At 30.6% G+C, this 21,249-nt stretch overlaps 3 protein-coding genes across 3 annotated transcripts; 1 reads left to right on the top strand and 2 right to left on the bottom strand.

Annotated features, from left to right (window-relative positions):
* Nucleotides 1-274: 274 nt before the first annotated feature.
* LOC108749494 (WD repeat and HMG-box DNA-binding protein 1-like) lies at nt 275-12,485 on the bottom strand. The gene is made up of 22 exons (XM_018488258.1): nt 12,401-12,485; nt 12,163-12,309; nt 11,963-12,077; nt 11,679-11,830; nt 11,476-11,584; nt 11,154-11,396; nt 10,864-11,079; nt 10,476-10,763; nt 10,172-10,388; nt 9,750-9,974; nt 9,422-9,642; nt 9,120-9,362; nt 8,633-9,011; nt 8,270-8,545; nt 2,573-2,856; nt 2,316-2,419; nt 2,033-2,187; nt 1,790-1,958; nt 1,348-1,673; nt 974-1,278; nt 683-819; nt 275-602 (listed from the first exon to the last, which is right to left on the bottom strand). Exons 2-22 carry the CDS (start codon nt 12,237-12,239, stop codon nt 578-580), a joined length of 4,266 nt encoding a protein of 1,421 aa, XP_018343760.1. The 5' UTR covers nt 12,240-12,309; nt 12,401-12,485; the 3' UTR covers nt 275-577.
* Nucleotides 12,486-12,744: 259 nt separating this feature from the next.
* LOC108749351 (mitochondrial import receptor subunit TOM20 homolog) lies at nt 12,745-14,669 on the top strand. Its single transcript, XM_018487968.1, has 4 exons — nt 12,745-12,985; nt 13,816-13,907; nt 14,326-14,499; nt 14,573-14,669. The coding sequence occupies exons 1-4, from the start codon at nt 12,859-12,861 to the stop codon at nt 14,615-14,617; spliced, it is 438 nt and encodes a 145-aa protein (XP_018343470.1). The 5' UTR covers nt 12,745-12,858; the 3' UTR covers nt 14,618-14,669.
* Nucleotides 14,670-17,746: 3,077 nt separating this feature from the next.
* On the bottom strand, nt 17,747-21,120 carry LOC108749320 (porphobilinogen deaminase). Its single transcript, XM_018487926.1, has 6 exons — nt 20,617-21,120; nt 20,027-20,099; nt 19,484-19,667; nt 18,764-19,034; nt 18,369-18,685; nt 17,747-18,210 (listed from the first exon to the last, which is right to left on the bottom strand). The coding sequence occupies exons 1-6, from the start codon at nt 20,668-20,670 to the stop codon at nt 18,033-18,035; spliced, it is 1,077 nt and encodes a 358-aa protein (XP_018343428.1). The 5' UTR covers nt 20,671-21,120; the 3' UTR covers nt 17,747-18,032.
* Nucleotides 21,121-21,249: the final 129 nt, after the last annotated feature.

Genomic DNA, 21,249 nt, shown 5'->3' with positions numbered 1-21,249 from the left:
TTCTGTATCAAAATTGTAATATAAGAACTATTTAATGTAAGAATTTTACTAGATATTAACTGTATATCGATTAGCTATTGTGCAGCAACAGATAAACATTTTGTTGCATATTTGAATCTCAGAGCGCATAGACAACAAATATTTCCTTTATAATAATTTAACATTAAGAAGCAATATTGTTGGTTATTTGTAAAGTCATAAGTTATCATAAAATGCAATATACATTATATAAATATATAATTGTTATATAAAATTTGTGATACAAAACATTGGTACTATATGTATATGTATATATATATCTCGCGTCATGACGCTTCATTTGTCTTAACGCCAAGACACTACTGTGTCTCCAGATATGATAAACAGATACAAATTATGTATGAAAATTCTTTTTCTTTTCAGACATGATTATGATAGTTCATTAAAAAAAAAGTGTAATTATACCAATCTTTTGTATAAACTTGATAAAAACATCGATGCATAAAATAACTTAAATGGTTGAAAACGTGCCGTGATAAATATTTTTGAAATATTTAATTATGGTAAATTATTGTAAAAGTCAGTATCAGTTACCAAGTCAATATTCTTCCTTGGATTTTTCTCTGAAAGGTATAAGATTTGTTACATATTAACAAAATTGTAAAATTAATAGAAATATTTTATAGTATTTATAGTTCCATACTTTCCAAAATTTTCGGCGTCTTCTATTGTCTCTGGTAATTCGCAATTCATCGTTTCTGGTAAAAATAAACAGAGTATAGCGCCTAATATCGGCCCTATGCCAAATATTACCGGAGGCAGCCAAGGTTGAATAGTACCCTATAAATGATTACGTCTCTTTAATCTTAAAATAATTATTTGTACATACATAAATAAATAAATATAAAATAAGATATACTCTTAATCATAATATAAACTATTTCATTGTAGAAACATCAGTTAATGTATATATATAATACGCATCATAAATTACCATTGTGGCAATGAACGGTGCAATTATACTTCCGATTCTGGCAGAAGTACTTCCCAAACCAACGCCAACATTTCTTACGACAGTCGGAAATACTTCACAACTGTACAGGTATACTGTAGGAAAGCTAATAGCCATACCCACGAGCCCTAGTGAAGCTAAAAATATCCGGACGTTTCCATTGGTTATAAGAGTTATCAGAAGCAAACTCACGCCGGATAAGATGTTTCCGCTTATTAAAATTTTTAAACGCGAAACTCGCGATATTAAAAATAGTACTATTATGGTTCCAGGTATTTCCATGGCGGCTGTAAGTCACAAAAAATGTTACAATGTATAGTGGCAGAATTTAGTGTAAGATTTATTATTAATTTTACCAGAAACTGCGACATTGATGAATATATTGCCGTCAAGATGACCCATGTATTGTGCCAATCCGAAGAAACAGATACCACAGACGAACCAGTTGACACTCACATATGTAGTTTTCAATCTCAAATTCGGGGTTCTAAATAAATGCGTAATATTGTATTTCTTATTATTCTTCGCGTGTTGGATTGTCATCTGATTCTCGTAAGTTTCAAGCGCTAGCTTTACATTTTCCATTGGTATCTTGTTTCTTCCGGCAGCTTTCAGCAAGATTCGTTCTGCCTGCCTGTATTTGCCTATAGCTAGTAACCACCTCGGTGATTCCGGAATAATCCTATTTTGCAAAATATCGACTCTTAATAAATTGATTTTTTGATACATATATTTCGCAAATCTTAAAAATATCTCTTATTTCGCTTTTATAACAGCGTACGTAATTCATGTGCATACCAATAATACGATAATAAGAAAATTGATGGTATTGACACGGCCATTTGAAATCCATACCATGTAAGTGTCAAATAAGATATCAAGGGATTCATTACATGTGCGATTAAAAAAGGTACGTGATAAAGAACCGACATAATCGATCGCCATTCGACTCCAATAATCTCCATAACTGCAACCGATTGATTGATAAATTTCGTAAATTAGACTTCCTAAATTAATAACTTTATTACGCTTGCAACTTACGTAAAACGAAGCTGACGAGCATTGTTCCGCCAGTAGATACGGCACAAAGAAATTTGAGTATTAGGAACAATTCGTACCATGGTGCAAATGCACTTGCAAATCCTGTCACCGATTGCAGTGCAATTGCGATTATTAACGGTCTCTTTCGGCCAATTCTACGAGTAAATTTCATTAATATTAATAAAATGAAAAAAACATACGTATATATATATTTTATATTACTCTATGAAATAATAATCATTTATGTCATCACATATTTTGCAACGACTTCGAATTAACGTACCTATCAGCCATCATACTGAAAATTAAATTACCGACGAGTACACCAAACATTGTGCAAGATTGTGCTAAATTAGCTAATTGTTCTCTATCACATACTAAATCCCACTGAAAAAATGAATATATAATTGACATAATTATTCACATATATCTCTTTATTATTTTATATTGGAATACTTAATTATCAATTAATTGATAATACATACATATATGAAAAAATATATATATAAGGTCATATTGAATTAAATTATATTAATTTACCTGCGTTATGATACTCTCTCGGAATATTCGCTTATCGTAACTGAATTCAGTGCACTCTTCTATTGTACCATTCCCAACATCAACTTCACATTTCATTATCATGGAGTCGTTAGTTGCTGACAAAGGAGCGATGCATGAGAAATTAGTAGGCGGTGCAAGGAACACAATAGAGAGCTGATGCCAAGCTACTGGAAATTTAACGAGAGAAATCACCACGGCGATTACGATGTGCCATGGACCCATAGAGCCCATGGCCTCTTGGACAGGATCCAACGATACGTGACCTGAAAACATAATAATGAATTATTTGAAACAAAAAAGTGTATTTAAAAATATAAATGCGTTCATTAATTTTTTTTTTTATTAAGAAGTCTTTAATTATATTTATATGTAACTTTGTAATTCAAGCAGCTAGATTGGACATAATCCGCTCCGTAATTATTTTTTTGCATTTCTCCAAGCATCCAAATCAGAGTATACGATTATAATTAACATACTCTATACTTTTGGAATCTCTGTAAATGCCTCTGAATAGTGCTGCTAGTTAAATTAAATTAAGGATAATATCGCATCTACGCTAATTTGAGAGAAATAATCTGAATCGCAAAGAGTTAAATTATGAAGGATATATTTATATAAATTTTATAATCAATGATTCTGTATGCAATGATTCTGTAAAATTATTCAATACAATTTGCTAATCTTTTGTTTATTCTTCGCTTGAAAATAAGCAAGCTAAGCGAAGTATGATATTAATAATGTTTTGATGGGATATTAGCTTCTATCGATCGCTCTATATTGAATTCTAATCTAAACACCGCAAGCTCCACAAACCAAATCTAATAATAAGATGTAACATTTCCGCACAATTTATGATAATAATAATTAGCACTATTAAATTATCGCATTTAGAAGAATTTAACTATTGCAAAATAATGCAAAAAGCGATTAAACAATCATTGTCAGCTTCGATACTCTTTCCTAAATCTCACAAAAGATTATTATCAAACTTGAAAAATTGCGCAATTAAAAAATTATAGAAAGGATGGAACGGAAAATTTAGACTCGTGACAAAATAATGTATTTTTAAACGTCCTTTCACGCAATTCTCGAGAATAAAATTTATATAAAATTTACATTCTTATTCTAAATCTGCGGATTGTCTATTATAATTAAATGATAATTCTACTTGAATCTCTGCTGGGCTTTTTCGAATCACAATGAAACTTTTTCACGTTTTTCATCCCGCTTACGTGATGTCGCAGATATCGTCTTGTGTGTCAACGGATCTGATGAGATCCGTTACAGTAAACCCATAAAATTCTTCAAACCGGTATTACCTAACAGGACATATACATATAATTAGTGTGATTATGCTGTGCATATATCTACATATGTGCAACTGCAGATATATAACTTGTATGAAATATAGCTGCGTATCGTGTCACTGATACCTATATATAATTGTCCAATGTTAACTCGCAAGCGAAACCTTAGCAATTTTATCAAAATCGTATAGAATTACGCAGAATTAAGGCCAGTTTAAACGATATACGCAATTCGTTTCAGGATTTAGAATGGAATTCCAATTTAAAACGTTCCAATTTAAAACTCTGAACAGATATTAAAACGATTTATTAATTTCATCAGATGTCTATTTTGAATCAATTCTATATTATCTACTATATTATATATTTTTTTGTGTCTTGCACTTTCATATAAGTGCATGTATATTTTAATATATATTTTATATTAAAATCAATAAAAATATATTAATATATTGCACATCTCTTGAGTCTTCAATTATTGTTCCTGTATTACATACATTAAATATAAGATAAAAATTATAAATAAAATTCTATGTAAATTTGAATATAAATTATAGATTATATATAACTCAGCTTTAATAAAATTTGAGTTTTCAGCTTCAAACAATGCAGGGATTAGGAAAAGATTGTGAGTGCAATGGAATTACGTTAGATTCGGTTATTGATCTGTAACAATAAATAATAAATTAATGTATTATTGTACAGAAAGTTCTTTTTTTCTCCTTTGAAGTTTTACACGTTTCAAACAAAAGGTCAATCTATGTGAGAAAGAAATAGCTATTTTTCAACATTACATACATAAGTCATACGTAAACTTTATCTTCATTTTTAATTTCATTTACAATTAGTTCATTGAAAAAAATCGTATCTTTATATATATGTACAAATTATATTATATACATACAAACTTATTTCGAAATTTCAGCTGAATAAAGTATCCATATCTACTTTGAATAGCTATATTTGGATATTTTATTCCTTTCGAACGTTTATAAATAGATATGCATATTTAAACAGATGCAATTTTAAATATAAACGTATTTTATCGTTTCAAACAAAAGATTTCATTTTAATAACGCTGAAGATAGCAGATGGCCGCGCTCGACCAGTGGTTTTCAACAAGATTATGATTTGCATATATTGCAAAAATTTGTTTTAAACAGATGATATCAACACAAACGTTATGCGTCACTTGAAAATAATCTTACAAGGTGATATTTTGGATTCAACAAAAAGAACACAATAGAAAACAGTATATATGATTTCCGAGGAAATCATTGGTCTACAGTTTTTTAAAAAAAGGCTCTTCTTAGAAAAAAAAGTTACTCTAACAAATTAACTCAGTAGACGGACGGAAATTCTCTCTCTCCGAAGATAATTTTTTAATAATTTTTCCTCTGGGAGAGGTCTTTTTTTAAAATTGTACAGATGACTTTCTAATACTTCCCAGAATGTGTGCAAAATATTAAAAAAAAAGCCCCTCTTGGAAGAAAAGTTTTTAATCAAAATTTCCAGGTAATTTCCGAATGCAACATTTAAATCTTGAAAATCATATATATTGTTTTTTATCGTGTTCTTTTTGTTAAATCCGAAATATAACTTTGTAAGACTGTTTTCAAGTGACGCATAACGTTCGTGTTGATATCATCTGTTTAGAACATTTTTTTTGCGCAATATACACTGAAATTGTAACCTGATTGAAAACCGCTGGTCGAGCGCGGCGCACGCGCGTCTATTTGTTACCTTTAGCATCCTTTCATTCTACTTGAAAATAATGTTAAAAAAATAATTATTTTTCCAATATTACATAAATTTTAAATAAACTTTATTTTTTATTGAGAAAATCTTTATGTACAAATTTTATCAATAATTTATTTTAAAAAATGAAATAAAAATAGAATGCGACCACAATCATATTCATTATTGCACAATTATTTTATAATTTATCAAATATTATATCAAAGGCAGATAATAATATCAAAGTACAAAATTATAAAATACTAAATATTAATTGCATTACTTTTATTATGTATTTTCCATATATATAATTATATTTTTTAAAAACTATCATTTTTGATATGTCTTAACAAGGTGGAGGATCCGAAAGAAAAATGACATAGCCGAATCGAAGTCCCCACATATGGCCGGTTTATTCATATAGGTCAGAAAATCGACGTGCATTAATTTAAATGCACTTTTAGAAACGGAACTTCATTCGATATAACCGTTATTACATTATTAAAGTAAAAATAAAAAATCGTTACTTAAAGTTTAATTTATTACTGACAAAGATACAATAATTAAAGGAAAACAAGCAAGCCAATGTCTTTCCTTCCTGCCCTCGCAATGTATATTCATATTATGGAAGAATTGTCTATGTATTTGCAAATTTCAGCGTTACAAAGCACTATTATTTGTGAATGAAAAAATTTGCTCAGCAAAATTGAAACGGACACATTGTACTTATTCGCAACTTAGAAAAACACGATGATTATGGTCGAAGTAGTATTACGAATAAAGATATATGTCGATCACGGTTAATAATAAATATCATTGATAAATACTAAAACAATATCGTTAAAAAAAAAACAAAGAGCATTGCAGGAGCAAATATTAATCCAGCGCTAACAATATTAATTAGTGCAATTACCGAATTCGTGCCAATTTGTTCTTAGTGTCATGTATTTTTCGCTGCTTTCTCGAATTGAAACTCGATTATACAATCGTTTACACGATCCGCTATAAAACGTATGAAATCCATAATGTTATATGCATTATGATAAGATAGAGAGAAAACTCTTTAAATGATAACTTCTATTTTTCTATACAAAGTTAAGATGAGTTTCTCAAAATAATAAAATATTAACCTAATAATTGGATGTATACCTATTTAAATAGCTAAATATACACAAAATACATAGCATTTATTGTGCATTAAATATAATATGTATACTATATATACAATATATATATTATATAATTTTGCAACGTTTAGAAATGATGGCTTTTTTTATAATAGACACTATATATAATCATGTTCAAAACAAGCTAAATAGTATGCATTAGAGAAAGGTCATTCGACGAGTGTCATATTTAATGCAAAAGATAACAGCCTTTAAAATATTGTTTAATTTGCCTCTATTCGTTGTCGTTTTAAATCCATATAGTTTTGTGACAAAATACTTTTTAAATAAAAATAAAATATTGATAATACGTAGAAAAAAATTAAGGTAAATTTTTTTCTTCCCGAAAAAGAACAGAAAAAACTTCAATAAAAAAAATCAGTAACCAGCCACATGAATCTCTTAGCATCGTCGCAATGAATCACATTTGAAATGGAGAACGTGAGCACTCAGACATCGCGAGATTATGCACCGCGAAAATTAGCATGAAAATGCATGACACGTGCACATCGCGATGATGCAACCTAAAGGTACACACGAAACATGCCTACTGCCCGTTTGAGGTATATTTAGCGCGTCAAGTTTTTCAAAGTTTTAAAGATGAGCAATTCTTGTCGCGAGGTCTGAGGAGATCGACTTACCTTTCATTATATGACTGATCGCTGATAACCCTCGCTGCTGTCTTCGCCAAGCACAAATTTATTTTCGATGACGACGTGATTTCCGATGTCGTCTATTACCGTGGCTGAGTGTCCGAGAGATCAGAGCATACTAAAAACGGATCTTAAGTTTGCTAACACGCAGCCTTATCGACGCGGAAGGGTGAACGTGGGACAGCGCGCCTACGACACTTGAAAGACACGAATTCATATCCGATCATTATCCACTTATCATGTTAATTCTCTCCTCGTTTTAACAAATGACCTGTCTCACCTTCTCAGAGACTTCCGCAATTCTGCACCTAGGAGTATACGGAGTTATTTCATCAAACTAGCAGCATTGATAGGTTGATATACCATGTGTAAATCACTCTTACAATGTCATGTATTTAAGTGACACAATATAAATAAATATATCGGAAAAGAAAAAAAACACAAAATGTTTCTATAATTGGTATACTTTAATATCAAAATTAATAAGAAGTAAACAATAAATAAAATTTATTATTATATATAATTTAATTCTAGAATGCTATATAAAGGAGAGAATTCTTTCGATCTATTTCATATTGAAAAACTTTTGTAAACGTAGATTAAAAGTGTATAAAAATTACTTTCCTTTGTGATATTAATTTCAAAAAATAACGAATTGCTTATCTAAGTTTCCTAAAATCTTGTAAGTTCTATAATTAAAAAAGCTCTATTTTACGAAGTAGTCGAATAAAATTTACTTGTCGAATGCAAATTCACTGAGTTTACTACGAACAGCTCGTTTTGCATCATCTTGGCTATTATCGTTGTCTGGACTTGATAATTTTCGTTTCTTGAAGATTTCTGAAGATCCAGTCGCATTGTCTGTGTTCGACTGCGCCATCTCTTCTTTGTATCGTGTCAAACCGATTTTGGTTAATTCAGAAACATTTACCTCAGGAAATTCTTCCTGCAAATTCTTTTTATTTTTGGCGTACCAATTAATAAACGAGTCTTTCTTAGACTCAGTTTTCGATTTTGATTTAACAGGCGTGATTTTGGGTAATGCAGGTTTCTGAGGTTTCTCGGGTAAACTATTTAAACCAGCTAAACCTATATAAATATGATTAAAAATATTTTAAATAATGAAAAAGTGTCATAGAATTCAAAATAATTTTTTTTTAAAGCAGAATTACTTACCTCTTGGCGATAGAGATGGACTTCCGGCTTTTAAAAATGGATTTACTCTTTTTAATGTTTGACTCATGGCTAATGGCTTAATTTCTATTTCTGGTTTTTTAATGGATGGTAAAGACACGTCATTGTCTTCTTGGCTATTAACGTCTTGACTACCGTTAAAATTACCGTTATTTGTAAAATCGTCTTGGTGATTTTCCATTTCTTTTTCATTTGTATCTTTGGAATCTGATTTTGCATCAGCGATCGTCTCCAATTTATTTGCCAATGCCATTTTATTTAAACGCAAGGCATATCGTACGGCCAAATCAATCACTTTCGTTGACGCAATTTGTTCGCAAATGTCCACTGCGCGATATTCCAAATTGCTTTTGCAGGCAAGCTAATTGCAAGAGATTACGTAGTAAAAATAAGTAATTGAGACTCGATGTATTATACATTTATAACCTACTAGAGCAGAAATGAAACAAATGTTACAAGAATTATTTACCGCTATTAAAGTTAACATCGCTTCAGTTTCATCCAATGGATTATTTCCTATCTCCCACAGTTTACGTTCTTTCTCAGTTTTCTCAGATTCCGGTTCGCAGAGAGGTGCAGATAGAGATATCTCGGTGATTATTGGTCGCGGAGTAGTCGGTGGATAATAACTACCTTTGCAAAGAATACATCGCATATTCCGTTCGTATTCGCTCACGCCGATTATGAAATAGTGATCTGCTCTACCTTTTCCCTAAAACAGAATCTCAAGTTATGCCCACTGCTGAGAAAATTGTCCATAATTCGCAATACCTGTGTATTTGCATCACAGAGCACTCTCCATTGACAAGATCTCTTATCGTATATCCTAATAACATCGTCAGAATCCATGATAGTGGGTGAACGAGCATCTGATAATCCCAACCACATGAGATCCGATGTTGGTGAAAGCGGAAGCATTAAAGTTTGACTGCGTAAATGCGCTCCCTGTATTTGTATCCATAGTAAACTTATATTTTGATCACCCGCCGGACCTTTTTTCACAGAAAAGTATTTTACACTTTTGAATACATACATATAATTATTTTAAATTATGAGCTTTTTCATTACATTAACTCAGTATATTCAAAATTTTTCTTACCAATTCCAGCGTGATAAGCTATTAAAAGATGATTTCCTAAACCATTCATTGCAACTACAGGTCCGGGCAGAGCTAAAATCTCACGTTGTGTCCCTCCTACCATAAATATTCTTAAATTTCTCTTAGATGTTGCTACTGCAACAAAATTATCACCAACCGCTAAGCATTCACTTTCCTCTCCTTCTGGTAGATCCAAAGACCATTCTTTATTTCCAGAACCCCAACCTAATAAAACAAGCGAGTATATTAGATACTATTTATGTTCTGATATCTTATAATATAATTTTAAAATACGCCAATGGATTCTGAGAACCTTTCTTTAATGTATAATTCATAAAATAAATATATTCATAAATTTTTTTGTTTTATCTAGATTCTAAAGTATATAATTACAAATTATCATATACAATAAAATAACTAACCTTGCAGAGCTATCACGACAATTTTACTAGGACCGTCTTCAGAAGCTGCGCAGCTTAGAGCAAGTGCTTGGGTAGATAAGGCAGCTAATGAATGTCGTAAATAATTATTTATGTGCATGCTGCGATGAACTGTAACATCATGAAACTCTACTTCAATACTACACTCTTCTCCATCCTCTGATGAGAAACATCTAATCATCCCCACATCGTTCCACATCTACATAAAATTTATATTACATAAAGATTAAATTGATAACTAAAGATTGTCAGTATAAGATACACAAGCGTCATTATTGTACCGTACCATAAAATACGATAATAAATGAGAGGGCGTAGATCCGGGTTGAAAAGATGATTGCAATTTTACGTTAGGTATAAAAGTTTTTGTGTCACATGGAAGTTTTTCAGAGTCTACATCAAAATTAGATTTTTCGTCATCTTCTAAATTGACAGAGGCCTTGATTTTATTTAGGGATATCACGTTTTCGTCATCATCGTCATCATGGTCCGATAAAGCAATATTATTTTCCATTGCATCTTCATTTTTTTCAAAATCTAACATTACATCACTTCTAGGCTTACTAGTACTTATCTAAAAAGATTATTACAGACATTCTAAATATAGTAACAAAATTTATATACATCTGTGTGTATAAAACATAAATATGTATTTAACAGAAATATTCTCTTACCACATCAATGCATCCTAATTTTCCTAATGCATCACAGAATGCGATTTCATTTGAATGATCTATGTGCCACACCAATGCAGTGATTTTGGTATCTTGCTCATGTTCGAGATATCCAATTATGTCCTTAGTTTCAACATTCCATACAACTATCTCTCCATACAGTGAACTAGCTGCAATGCGCGTGCCACACTCAGAGAACTTACAAATGCTGATTTCCTATAAAAAAATAAAGATATAAAAGCAATAATTCAATTATTAGAATAGATAAAAAAATTGAGACAGTAACTTACAGTTTTTAAAGTAGGACACTTCAGTCTACACAATTCTTTCCAGGATAATCTCTCCACGATAACTATATCTTTGTTAGATGGATATGCTAAGCAACTACCATCCGTACATTTGAAAGAAGGTGTGCAATATGACTTTGCAATAAAAAAGGAATTACATTTTGGCACAATATTATTCCAAACATGTATGGTTCTCTTTTCTTTAATATTCCACACTCGAATAGATCCATCAGCACTAGAAGATGCCTGGAAATATCAGTTTCAGATCTAAAATATCTCTTTTATTAATAAAGTATTAGAAAATGATGTAATATATGAATCTTACCACAAACTCTTCTTTTGGATCTAAAGATAAGCCCAAGATAGGTGCTTCATGACCTTCTAATTCTATACTATCTAAAGTATTAATGTTTGTGACTTGTATCCGCATATCGCTTTAAAAAAAAATATAAGTTGCTCAAGAATTATATATACATATATACAATATATATATGTATATAATAGATGTAAAATTTGCTCGTTACATACCAGGCACCAGATACTATTAAACTACTATCTTTTGCTGTTGCCAATGCTGAGACTGGTGCTGAAAATCTAGTAACTATTCCTTCCTTCTCTAAATCAGGATAAGTAAGTATTTGTACTGTGTTATTATCATTTCCCACAAAAATTTTACCATCCTGAAATTAAAACTTTGTTATATACATCTAATATATATACATTATGTCTCTTTTAAATATCATCTTGATGCAGCATTCCTCTTGAAGAGGATCTTTACAGGTGCTCATTAATACTTCGTAACTATTAAGTACCTTTGAGATAGCAGTAATTGCTTGTTCCGAAATACAACTGGTGGTCGGATCATCATCCATTAAATTTAACCAGGATCTAACGTCTCCATCGCAACCACATGTAACGAGCCCTCTCCTACAATCCCAGATACATTCAATAATAACTTTCTGTGACAGATTCAGTATATATACACACAAGTAATATACATAATGTCATTTACTTTTCGCCAGAAAAATAGCAAACGTCGGTGTGTCCTTCTTGATGAGCATATCGCATGGGTTTCCTTATTAATGACATGTTCACAAATTACCGCCAAAAGATTCAGGTGATAAATTATCAAAGGCACTTGTATTTATCTTTCGTCAATCTAGAAATATTTCCAAATACCTGTTAACTTAGTAACACAAAATACGAAGCAAATATACACGTTATATAAATCATTTTTATAAGGAATATACCGTTTGATATTTATTCGTTTTCCATTTTTAATCATGCAATTATACCCGCCGTTTTATCCATGCATTTCGTTTACTCTGGTTGCTTTCCCCCTTCTTCTTTAAAAAGAAGCAAAACAAAGATGGGCTGTAAGAAGAGAGAGTGGACGTGCCCGTATTTTAAATAAAATCCGTTTACTGGCGCCCCTGTATGTACATAGAACTATGTAGCCACAAATATTTTCGATGGATAACACATAACTGTACATAGCGTATTACCTATTGGTGTCAACTATTTGTGACGTGCCTTCGCAGTTCCACATTTTACACATAGAGGCGCTGATGTCTAAAACTGTTTCTCGCGGACACGTTCAGTGCGCACGATGGGAAAAGTGATGGAGAGCAACCTTTTCCATGATGGCCGAGGTTGTGACGAGGATCTCGTGAATTTTCTGTAATATATCAGGATTTTGTGTATTAGAATGACCATGATTTCCAAAACCGCGGTCGGCATTGCTGTCGGGATCGCTGGGATCTTTGTTGGCTATTGTTTCTACTTTGATCAAAAGCGCCGCAGTGAGCCCGATTTCAAAAAGAAGCTCCGCGAACGTAAGTTCTGATTTTTCATTCTCGTGCACGCGTGACTTCCTCGTGGTGATGTACGTTTCTAAGAGAAATCAATATGTCTCTGGTAAAGACAGGTATAATTCTTGACAACGTACATTACATCAATCATCTAGTTCATTTTATACATTTGTACACACACATTTACATAAATCTTTCTTTATACAATATATTATAATTTTTAATATATTTATATATTAAAAATCATTTCATTTTAATATTTATTATTGTATTACAAACGTAATTAAATAGATATAGAGAAAAAGGGAGTAAGATGATGACCTTAAGGTCTGTCAATTTTTCCTAATTTCTGTGATGAGATAAAAAGATTAATGTATATTTTTTCGATTTATTTCAGTCTTGATTATCATTTGTAAAAATTAAAAGATTGTAAAATAAATTAGAATTTTTTTAAATTTATATTTTTTAAGAACGTGTCAATTTCATTATCTTACTCCTAACACATATATATGGGCAAGATGATTTTCAATAACGGATAAGATTACAGAAAGGTACAAATATATTTTTTATAAATAAAACAATTTGTTCTAATGCAATAAACATTTCTTATATTATTTTGATATTATAATATAAGAATGTAATTAAAGAAAAATAAAGAACAAAAATATATATTAAAAATATAATAAAATTAATGAATTGCATATGATAAGATTTATTCATACAAATAATGATACTAAATGTCATCTTATCCCTCTTTCCTCTATATAACATTCTGTTATATAGAGTGCCTCAAACTATAAAAAATATATATAGCTCTTATTCTTTGTAACAAAGGTTTTACTTTTATTTCATAGGTAGAAAGGCTAAGAAGCAAGCTCAGAAAGCTTCCTCGAAGATGCCAGATTTGAGGGATCATGAATTGGTGCAGAAATTCTTTCTGCAAGAGGTAAAACTTGCTGTTACTTTGACTGTGTATGTATCTAGCTTTAATCCTTTAAAATTTATTTAAATTTATTATTTAATGGCTTCTGCCTCCAAAGTGTAAAGAGGCAATACAACCAGATCATGTGATAGATGATCATCAACTAACTTTTAAGTTCTTTGAAGACTTAAAAGTTAGTTGATTTAACCTCCCAAATTTATCTTTTAATCATTGGAATGCGTAATCGGTGGAGCTCCTTCGTTTAAGATACAATTGGGATTCTTAATTATAGATAAAGCGTTACTTAAATATAGGCAAAATCCTGCATATGTCATGTAAGGATAAGATCAAATTTGGATCCATGGATTACTGGTCCATGGACCGAGCACCAAGCCATTCAATGCCAAGTGTATTTAAACATGTAATATATTACATTGTTTAGGTTCAACTTGGGGAGGAATTATTGGCTTGTGGTGAAATAGATGGCGGAGTTGAGCATTTGGCTAATGCAGTAGCAGTCTGTGGACAGCCAGCCCAGTTGTTGACAGTTCTTCAGAAGACTTTGCCACCACCAATTTTCCAAATTCTGGTGCAGCGACTACCTGTTGTTGGTCAGGTATGAATTAGTTAAAAAAATATATTATTGAAATGAGAGGTAGTATTCTTTTTTTAAATTTGCTTTTTTACAGAAAATTGTATCGCAAACTCAAATGGCGGAGGAAGATGTTGAGTAGAGGAATATAAAATTTTGTTGACAATACTTAAATAAAATCTGAAATTAGCAAAGAGTTTGCTCATCTTTGCACAATATGGGTGCGAATATAGTTTACATTTAGAAAATCCTACATTTGTATAATTCGTTGTCCCATATTGAACTTCCATTTTTCTTAGTAGATGTACGTACCAACCATATATTAAAAATTTTTACAAATATTCATTATTTTATTTTGTCAATCGGATATATTTTAATATCCGTTTATTTAAATAAAAGAAATTTTAATTGAACAGCGGTTTTGACAATTTTTGACAAATGTAAAACATAATATTCTGATACCAAATCAAAAATTTAATTTCTCTTCAATGCTCCAATTGCATTAATGTATGTTCTTGAAAAATATAAACATCTCTAAAATTTACATATAGCTTTAAACATGTCTGTGAAAAATATATATTCGATACAAACATATTGCATATTGCTAAAACAGTCGTAATTTTAATAGATTTAACATCAGATATATAACTGTCCTGTCGCATTTTGTATGTAGTCACTATTTGTATTGATTTGTATTGATTCTGTGAGAAACATTAATTTATTCTTATTGATTTACATATCCTATTTTTATTAATATTTTTTAATACCAAGAAGAAATTTTGTTTTTGTTTGGTATGTATTACACACACACACACACACACACACACACATAATTACTTTTATATATGTTGTGTGTGTGTGTGTATATATATATATATATATATATATTATTATTTTGTTATAAAAATTAACGTACAAGTTATTATACAAGTTAAAGTTTCATCAAAACATGATAAATTTCTACCAGATTACATATAGCTACTGCTTTAGTCCGATTCTGAGCAACATATGTCATTTGTGTGTCCAGGAATTGACGCTAATAAAATTAATATATTTATTACATATTTTGATTAGCTGTGTTCAATAGAATACGCTGTCACTGTCACATTTGCAATACTAATAAGCATATACGTTGCCTTACCTTGGTGTAGTAAATGTGGGAAAGTGACTTGTACAACACCACAATCTACGGATCCAATTGTAATCTCGTACAATTATTGTAATCATCTAAACTATATCCAATATGTGCACATTTACTATAAAAATATAGAAGATTTACCTGCTCAGGTACATTATTATATTCTTGAAGCATTTACGAAAGTATATACAATTGGAAGATTATTGTAAATCTTATGTGTCGCTATAAATTTATGCAGAAATATAAAGGGTGTCCCAAAATTAACGCAAGATTTGAATTAAATAGAAAACACAGTTTTTAGTCTTTTGATTGCTATTTTTTTATTGAATCATAAAGTACATAGGATAGGGTTATTTGTGGAATAATACATCGGGCAAATGGCCTCCATGGCTTTGCATGCACATACGCACTCGTTTGTCGAAATTTTCCATGACCATTTTGCATAAATGTGGCTGAATTTCGTTGATGCAGCGTTGAATCTCCTCCTTTAATGCACGGGTGGTTGTGGGCTTGTTGACATAGACCTGTGATTTCAAATAACCCCATAAAAAGAAATCTAATGGTGTTAAATCACACGATCTAGGGGGCCAATTCTGATCACCTAAACGAGAGAGTACACGACCTGGAAACGTCTCATGCAGTAACTGAATTGTTTCACGAGCTGTATGGCATGTGGCACCGTCTTGTTGAAACCACATATTGGCCACATCAATATCATCCAATTTCGGCAGAAAGAACTGTGTTATCATGTAGCGATATCGAGCACCAGTAACAGTCACTGCTTGACCAGCCTCATTTTCAAAAAAGTATGGTCCAATGATGCCTCCAGCCCAAAATCCACACCAAACAGTGACACGTTGTGGATGCATTTGTTTTTCGACAATCACATGTGGGTTCTCCGTACCCCAAAAGCGGCAATTTTGGCGATTAACAAAGCCATCAAGGTGAAAATGTGCTTCATCGCTTAGGATGATTTTGCTCGAAAAATCAGCATCCATTTGTTGAATAATGAACACACGTTGTTCTATCGTGTAACGCTCCATTTTCACTAACCCTAAACTGTCAGCTGTTAAATTGTTTTTTTTTTGGGTTGCCAACACTTTACTGCACAAATGGCGGCAAATTCTAATCTTGCGTTAATTTTGGGACAGCCTTTATGTATTTTGTAGATAAAATTTAATGTCGCTATAAATGCTCTAGAAATTATTTTGAAAATATAGATATATATTGTTATATATCCGAAGATATTTAACTTTCTCTCTCTATACATATTATAATAATTCAAAGCTGTACAATACATAATACTTTTGGAAAAATTATATTCTTATAGAAGATATTTGGAATTCTATCAAATGAGTATAAAATAAAGAAATAAACATAAATAAAAAATATATTTACTGCGCGCAATTTTAAAGAATATTTATATTAAATACTCTTACATTAAATTACTATTTGAAATAAGATAATAGAAATAAAATATAAAACTTCTTTATTTACATATAATAACATTATACATATATAATTTTTTTCATTATAGCTTTAATAATTCCCATATGTAATTATGTTCACATATTATAAAAAATTCGGTCCATATATATGTTTTGCACAAAAATATCTTTTTATCGGCATATATATAAATAATAGACGAAAAATTCAATTGTGAACAATGAAATTACACAATGCTTTTGCTTGATACCTTGTAATTATATATATAGTGTTAATAATACTTCAAAATAACATAAAAATAACATAAAAAATTGATTTGATTTATTAAAAGTCCCCCAAAGTCAACAGAATCAAATTATATATACATATACTAATGTTCATAAATTGTACATGTACAAAACTTGATTATTGTAATCTGTTTAATATAAACGGAATTATATACATGACATTAATTGTCGCTGACCTATACATGGCAGTGTTTTACAACAAACTTATTTTCAACAACAATAAAATTTCTGTATAACGATTTGCTTTGTGAACAAAATAATTAGGGATTATTTACATAACCATACATTTGAACATATAACAATAATAATCACTTGTGAGCACAATTTGTTCAAAACGTATATCAATATGAGTAATTTGTATTACATATTTTATATGATTATTTCCAATGTTTTTCACTGTTATAATTAAAATTATTTTGTACTTTTCCTGAATCATCAAATAAAATAAATAAAATGTGTATGACATATGCAAAAGCAGAGAGAGAATAGCAACAATACAAAAAATCATATGATTTGTATTCCAATTGTGTTTTCTATCTTGAGCATGTATCAATAAAAATGTATAATACATTTATAGTCGTAAGATATTCAGATTGGGAACTTATTAATAATTAATTTTAATGTCATTTTACATTAATATATCCTCCATGTGCACATTTTCAACCAGGATCATATATTTGACACAATTATTTTGAATCTAAAATTTCATTTCTAGCTTGTGACATTACATCGAGAGCATTTTTCTTTATGAGACTTTTGGCCAAATCTTTACCAAGGAGTTCTGCACCAAGAAGACTTATACTACTTATTTTATAACTAGGAATAACGCTGCAATAAAGGCGGGGTTCCTGATATGGGCATTTCCTATCATAAGAAAAAAAAAAGGTAAATCAAAGTAAATATAAAATAAATTAAATATGCAATATGCTCAAAGATATTCATTGATAATATAACATCGACATCAGTATGTTCAAGCTTATACAAATATTCTAAAAAATATTAAAAAATTATATTTAACTCACCGAGGAGGCTCACCATCGTCATTGGGTAAATACAATTTGCTTTTAGAAGTATCTGTAATCAGAGTTTGACCATCTAAAGACCATACAGCACCAGTAATCGTTAATTCGTTCTTCTTCAAAGATGAAGATACCGCGACTGGTGCGGAACATCCGCCACCAAGGGTTTTTAAAAATGAACGCTCGCACACGCATGTCAATGTGGTTTCCAAATCAAACAATGGTTCCAAAATTGAACGTATTTTCCAATCTGATTCTCGACATTCAACACCCAATGCACCCTGACCAATAGCATAAAGGGCTTCCTCGGGTTCTAAAAGCTAAAAGAGTATATATGTTAATCCAAATAAATTTTGCAGAATACCAAAATAGAATATAAGGCAAAAAAAATCATATACCTGACTTATCTTGTCTTCCCAGCCCATCCGTTTTAAGCCAGCAGCAGCTAATATGATCGCGGCGTAGGGGCCATTTTCATCGTTTAATTTTTTTAATCTAGTGTTCAAGTTACCGCGAATGTTCTCTATCTTTAAGTGCGGCATGTTCCGTGATAATTGAGCGGATCTACGTAAAGAGCTAGTACCTATTACACTATCCTTCGGCAATGTGGTTAATGTTTTATCTTTGAATTTCTTCGACATGACCACTGCGTCGCGTGGATCCTCACGTCTACAAAAATATATAATTTATTGACATTATTAACAAATATTAATTAATTTTTTATAGTTTAATTTATTTAAAATATACATACATTTTTTTTTAATTGATTTTATGCAAGTAGATAATTTTTCGCAATACTATACATTTGAGTTAATAGCTTTGGCATTAACTTCTTACCAATATATAATTATTTTAATAGCAAAAATAAAGTTAATTAAAATTTAGAAGTTAATTAAAATTGATAAGATTGAATACAAAATATTTCTTTCATAAAAACGGTAGCGTATGTCTCCGCATTTAAATTTAAAATGTGTTCTCCATATTGGAGCATTGATATGCAAAATAGCAAAGTCAGCTCTTGCTGACGAAAGCAACGACGAATGCAATATTACAGTTAATTTAAGAGAGAACAGCTCGAATTTTACGATATTCAGTATTATATATCAGATAGAACTTACTTTAATATTGCACCTAAAGCCATTCCTGCCGGCAGTGTTGTTGGCAAATCTTTCAATGAATGCACGACGAAATCAACACTACCATTTTCTAAAGCTAGTTCCAACTCCTCGGTAAACAGGGACTTCTCCCCGATCTTTGGTAAAGACTTATCCAGAATCTTATCTCCTTTAGTATTCATAGTTACTGCAATTTGATTTCAATTTGATAAAATAAAGCTTCTAATTTTATAAAAGTGCATATACAATTCGATATATACAAGTTATTATGTTAACAAAATATATATGATAATGAATGTTTTATTATATACAGTCATTCAATATATAACAAAAAAAAGTTGTACTTATCAGTACTTCAAATATATTATATAGTGATATGTAGTCAAAGAAGGGAAGAAATTGCGAGATTATCACGTGTGATACTGAGAAATTATGAAATCTGATACTAAACTTTTAAATTTTTTTAAAACAAATTTATTGAAGTTACACGAAGAATAATTAACATAACAGCGAATAGTGCATGCACTAGTTGTATAATCTGCTTACCTATTTCAAATTCTTTTTTTGGGTGAATTTCTTTCAAACATTGTATTACGTGTTTAGTCTGTATCAAGGCCAACTAAAAGGTTTTAAAAAATACATTATTCATGTTCAAAATAAAAAAAAACATGTTTCTTTTCAATTTCATGTAATAAAATACAATTAAAAATATATATAATTATATGTATAATATGTAAAATTGTGTAACAGAATTGTTTATTTTCTAAATTAATATTTTAATTACATATTTAAAAAATCATTTTGCAATTACACTTTTTTATATAAGTTTAAAAATATCGGATTATGATTAGTCATCACTGACGATAAACTAAAAAAAATTTTTTAAACAGCTGAGTAATCTTACGCCGAAGTACAAGAACAATCCAGACGCGCAGCAGTGGTTACATAAAATTAATAATTGTCATCGATAAGAGATGATGATTTGTAATCAGTTTTCTTAGTCAAAAGAGAAACGGAAATCATTCTTTACATAATTTACATAATTTACATAATGCGATAAGCGGTTTTCTCAAACAATTTTTTTTTCCTTGTAAAACCGAAAAACCGGATTAAAAAAAACGAAAGCGTGCACTCACCTCGCTTTTCCGAGATCCAACTCGGATTACATCACATTTTTCATCGCCGTTCATTATTACGTTTTGTATACCAAGTATAATCGAGCGTTAAACTTTGGAATGTATTAGGTGTTGATAAATACAAGATAAATCCAAGTTCGAGAAATAACGATGGAAGAAGGGATGTGGAGATCTGAGAGATACTCTAATTGGGTCGAGGAAGGTGAATACTTTCACTACAAACTAGGAACTGCGCTTGACCTTACGACTTCTTGCGTTTCTACGAGCAAGATGTGCGAGGAAAAAAGACGAAATTATGGGATTAATGTGCGTAGGCTGAATTCTTTCACAGTCACTGGCACTGCAGCAGAATGTGAAATTGATTAAGAAAGTTTTGGAAGAACGACGACGATAAAAGTTAAACTACCGCCATAGCGAATGCAACGCGACTAACTGTGATTGACGAAACGGAGTAGAATATAAAATTATAAATAATCATTCGAGTGATACCACGTGTTGCCAAGATGTCGCTCGACATTCGTCGATAAATAAATCTGAGAAGAAATCTGACTTATCAATGGAAAATAACAATAGTATAAAAGTATATAAATAAAATAATATAGTCGCGAATCAAAATTGTGTAACAGAAATTTA

Source organism: Trachymyrmex septentrionalis, unplaced genomic scaffold, assembly GCF_001594115.1.
Source record: "Trachymyrmex septentrionalis isolate Tsep2-gDNA-1 unplaced genomic scaffold, Tsep1.0 scaffold29, whole genome shotgun sequence".
Classification (NCBI taxonomy): Eukaryota; Metazoa; Arthropoda; class Insecta; order Hymenoptera; family Formicidae; genus Trachymyrmex; species Trachymyrmex septentrionalis.
Note: the sequence above shows the minus strand (reverse complement) of the source record. Positions and strands in the feature narration are given on the sequence as shown.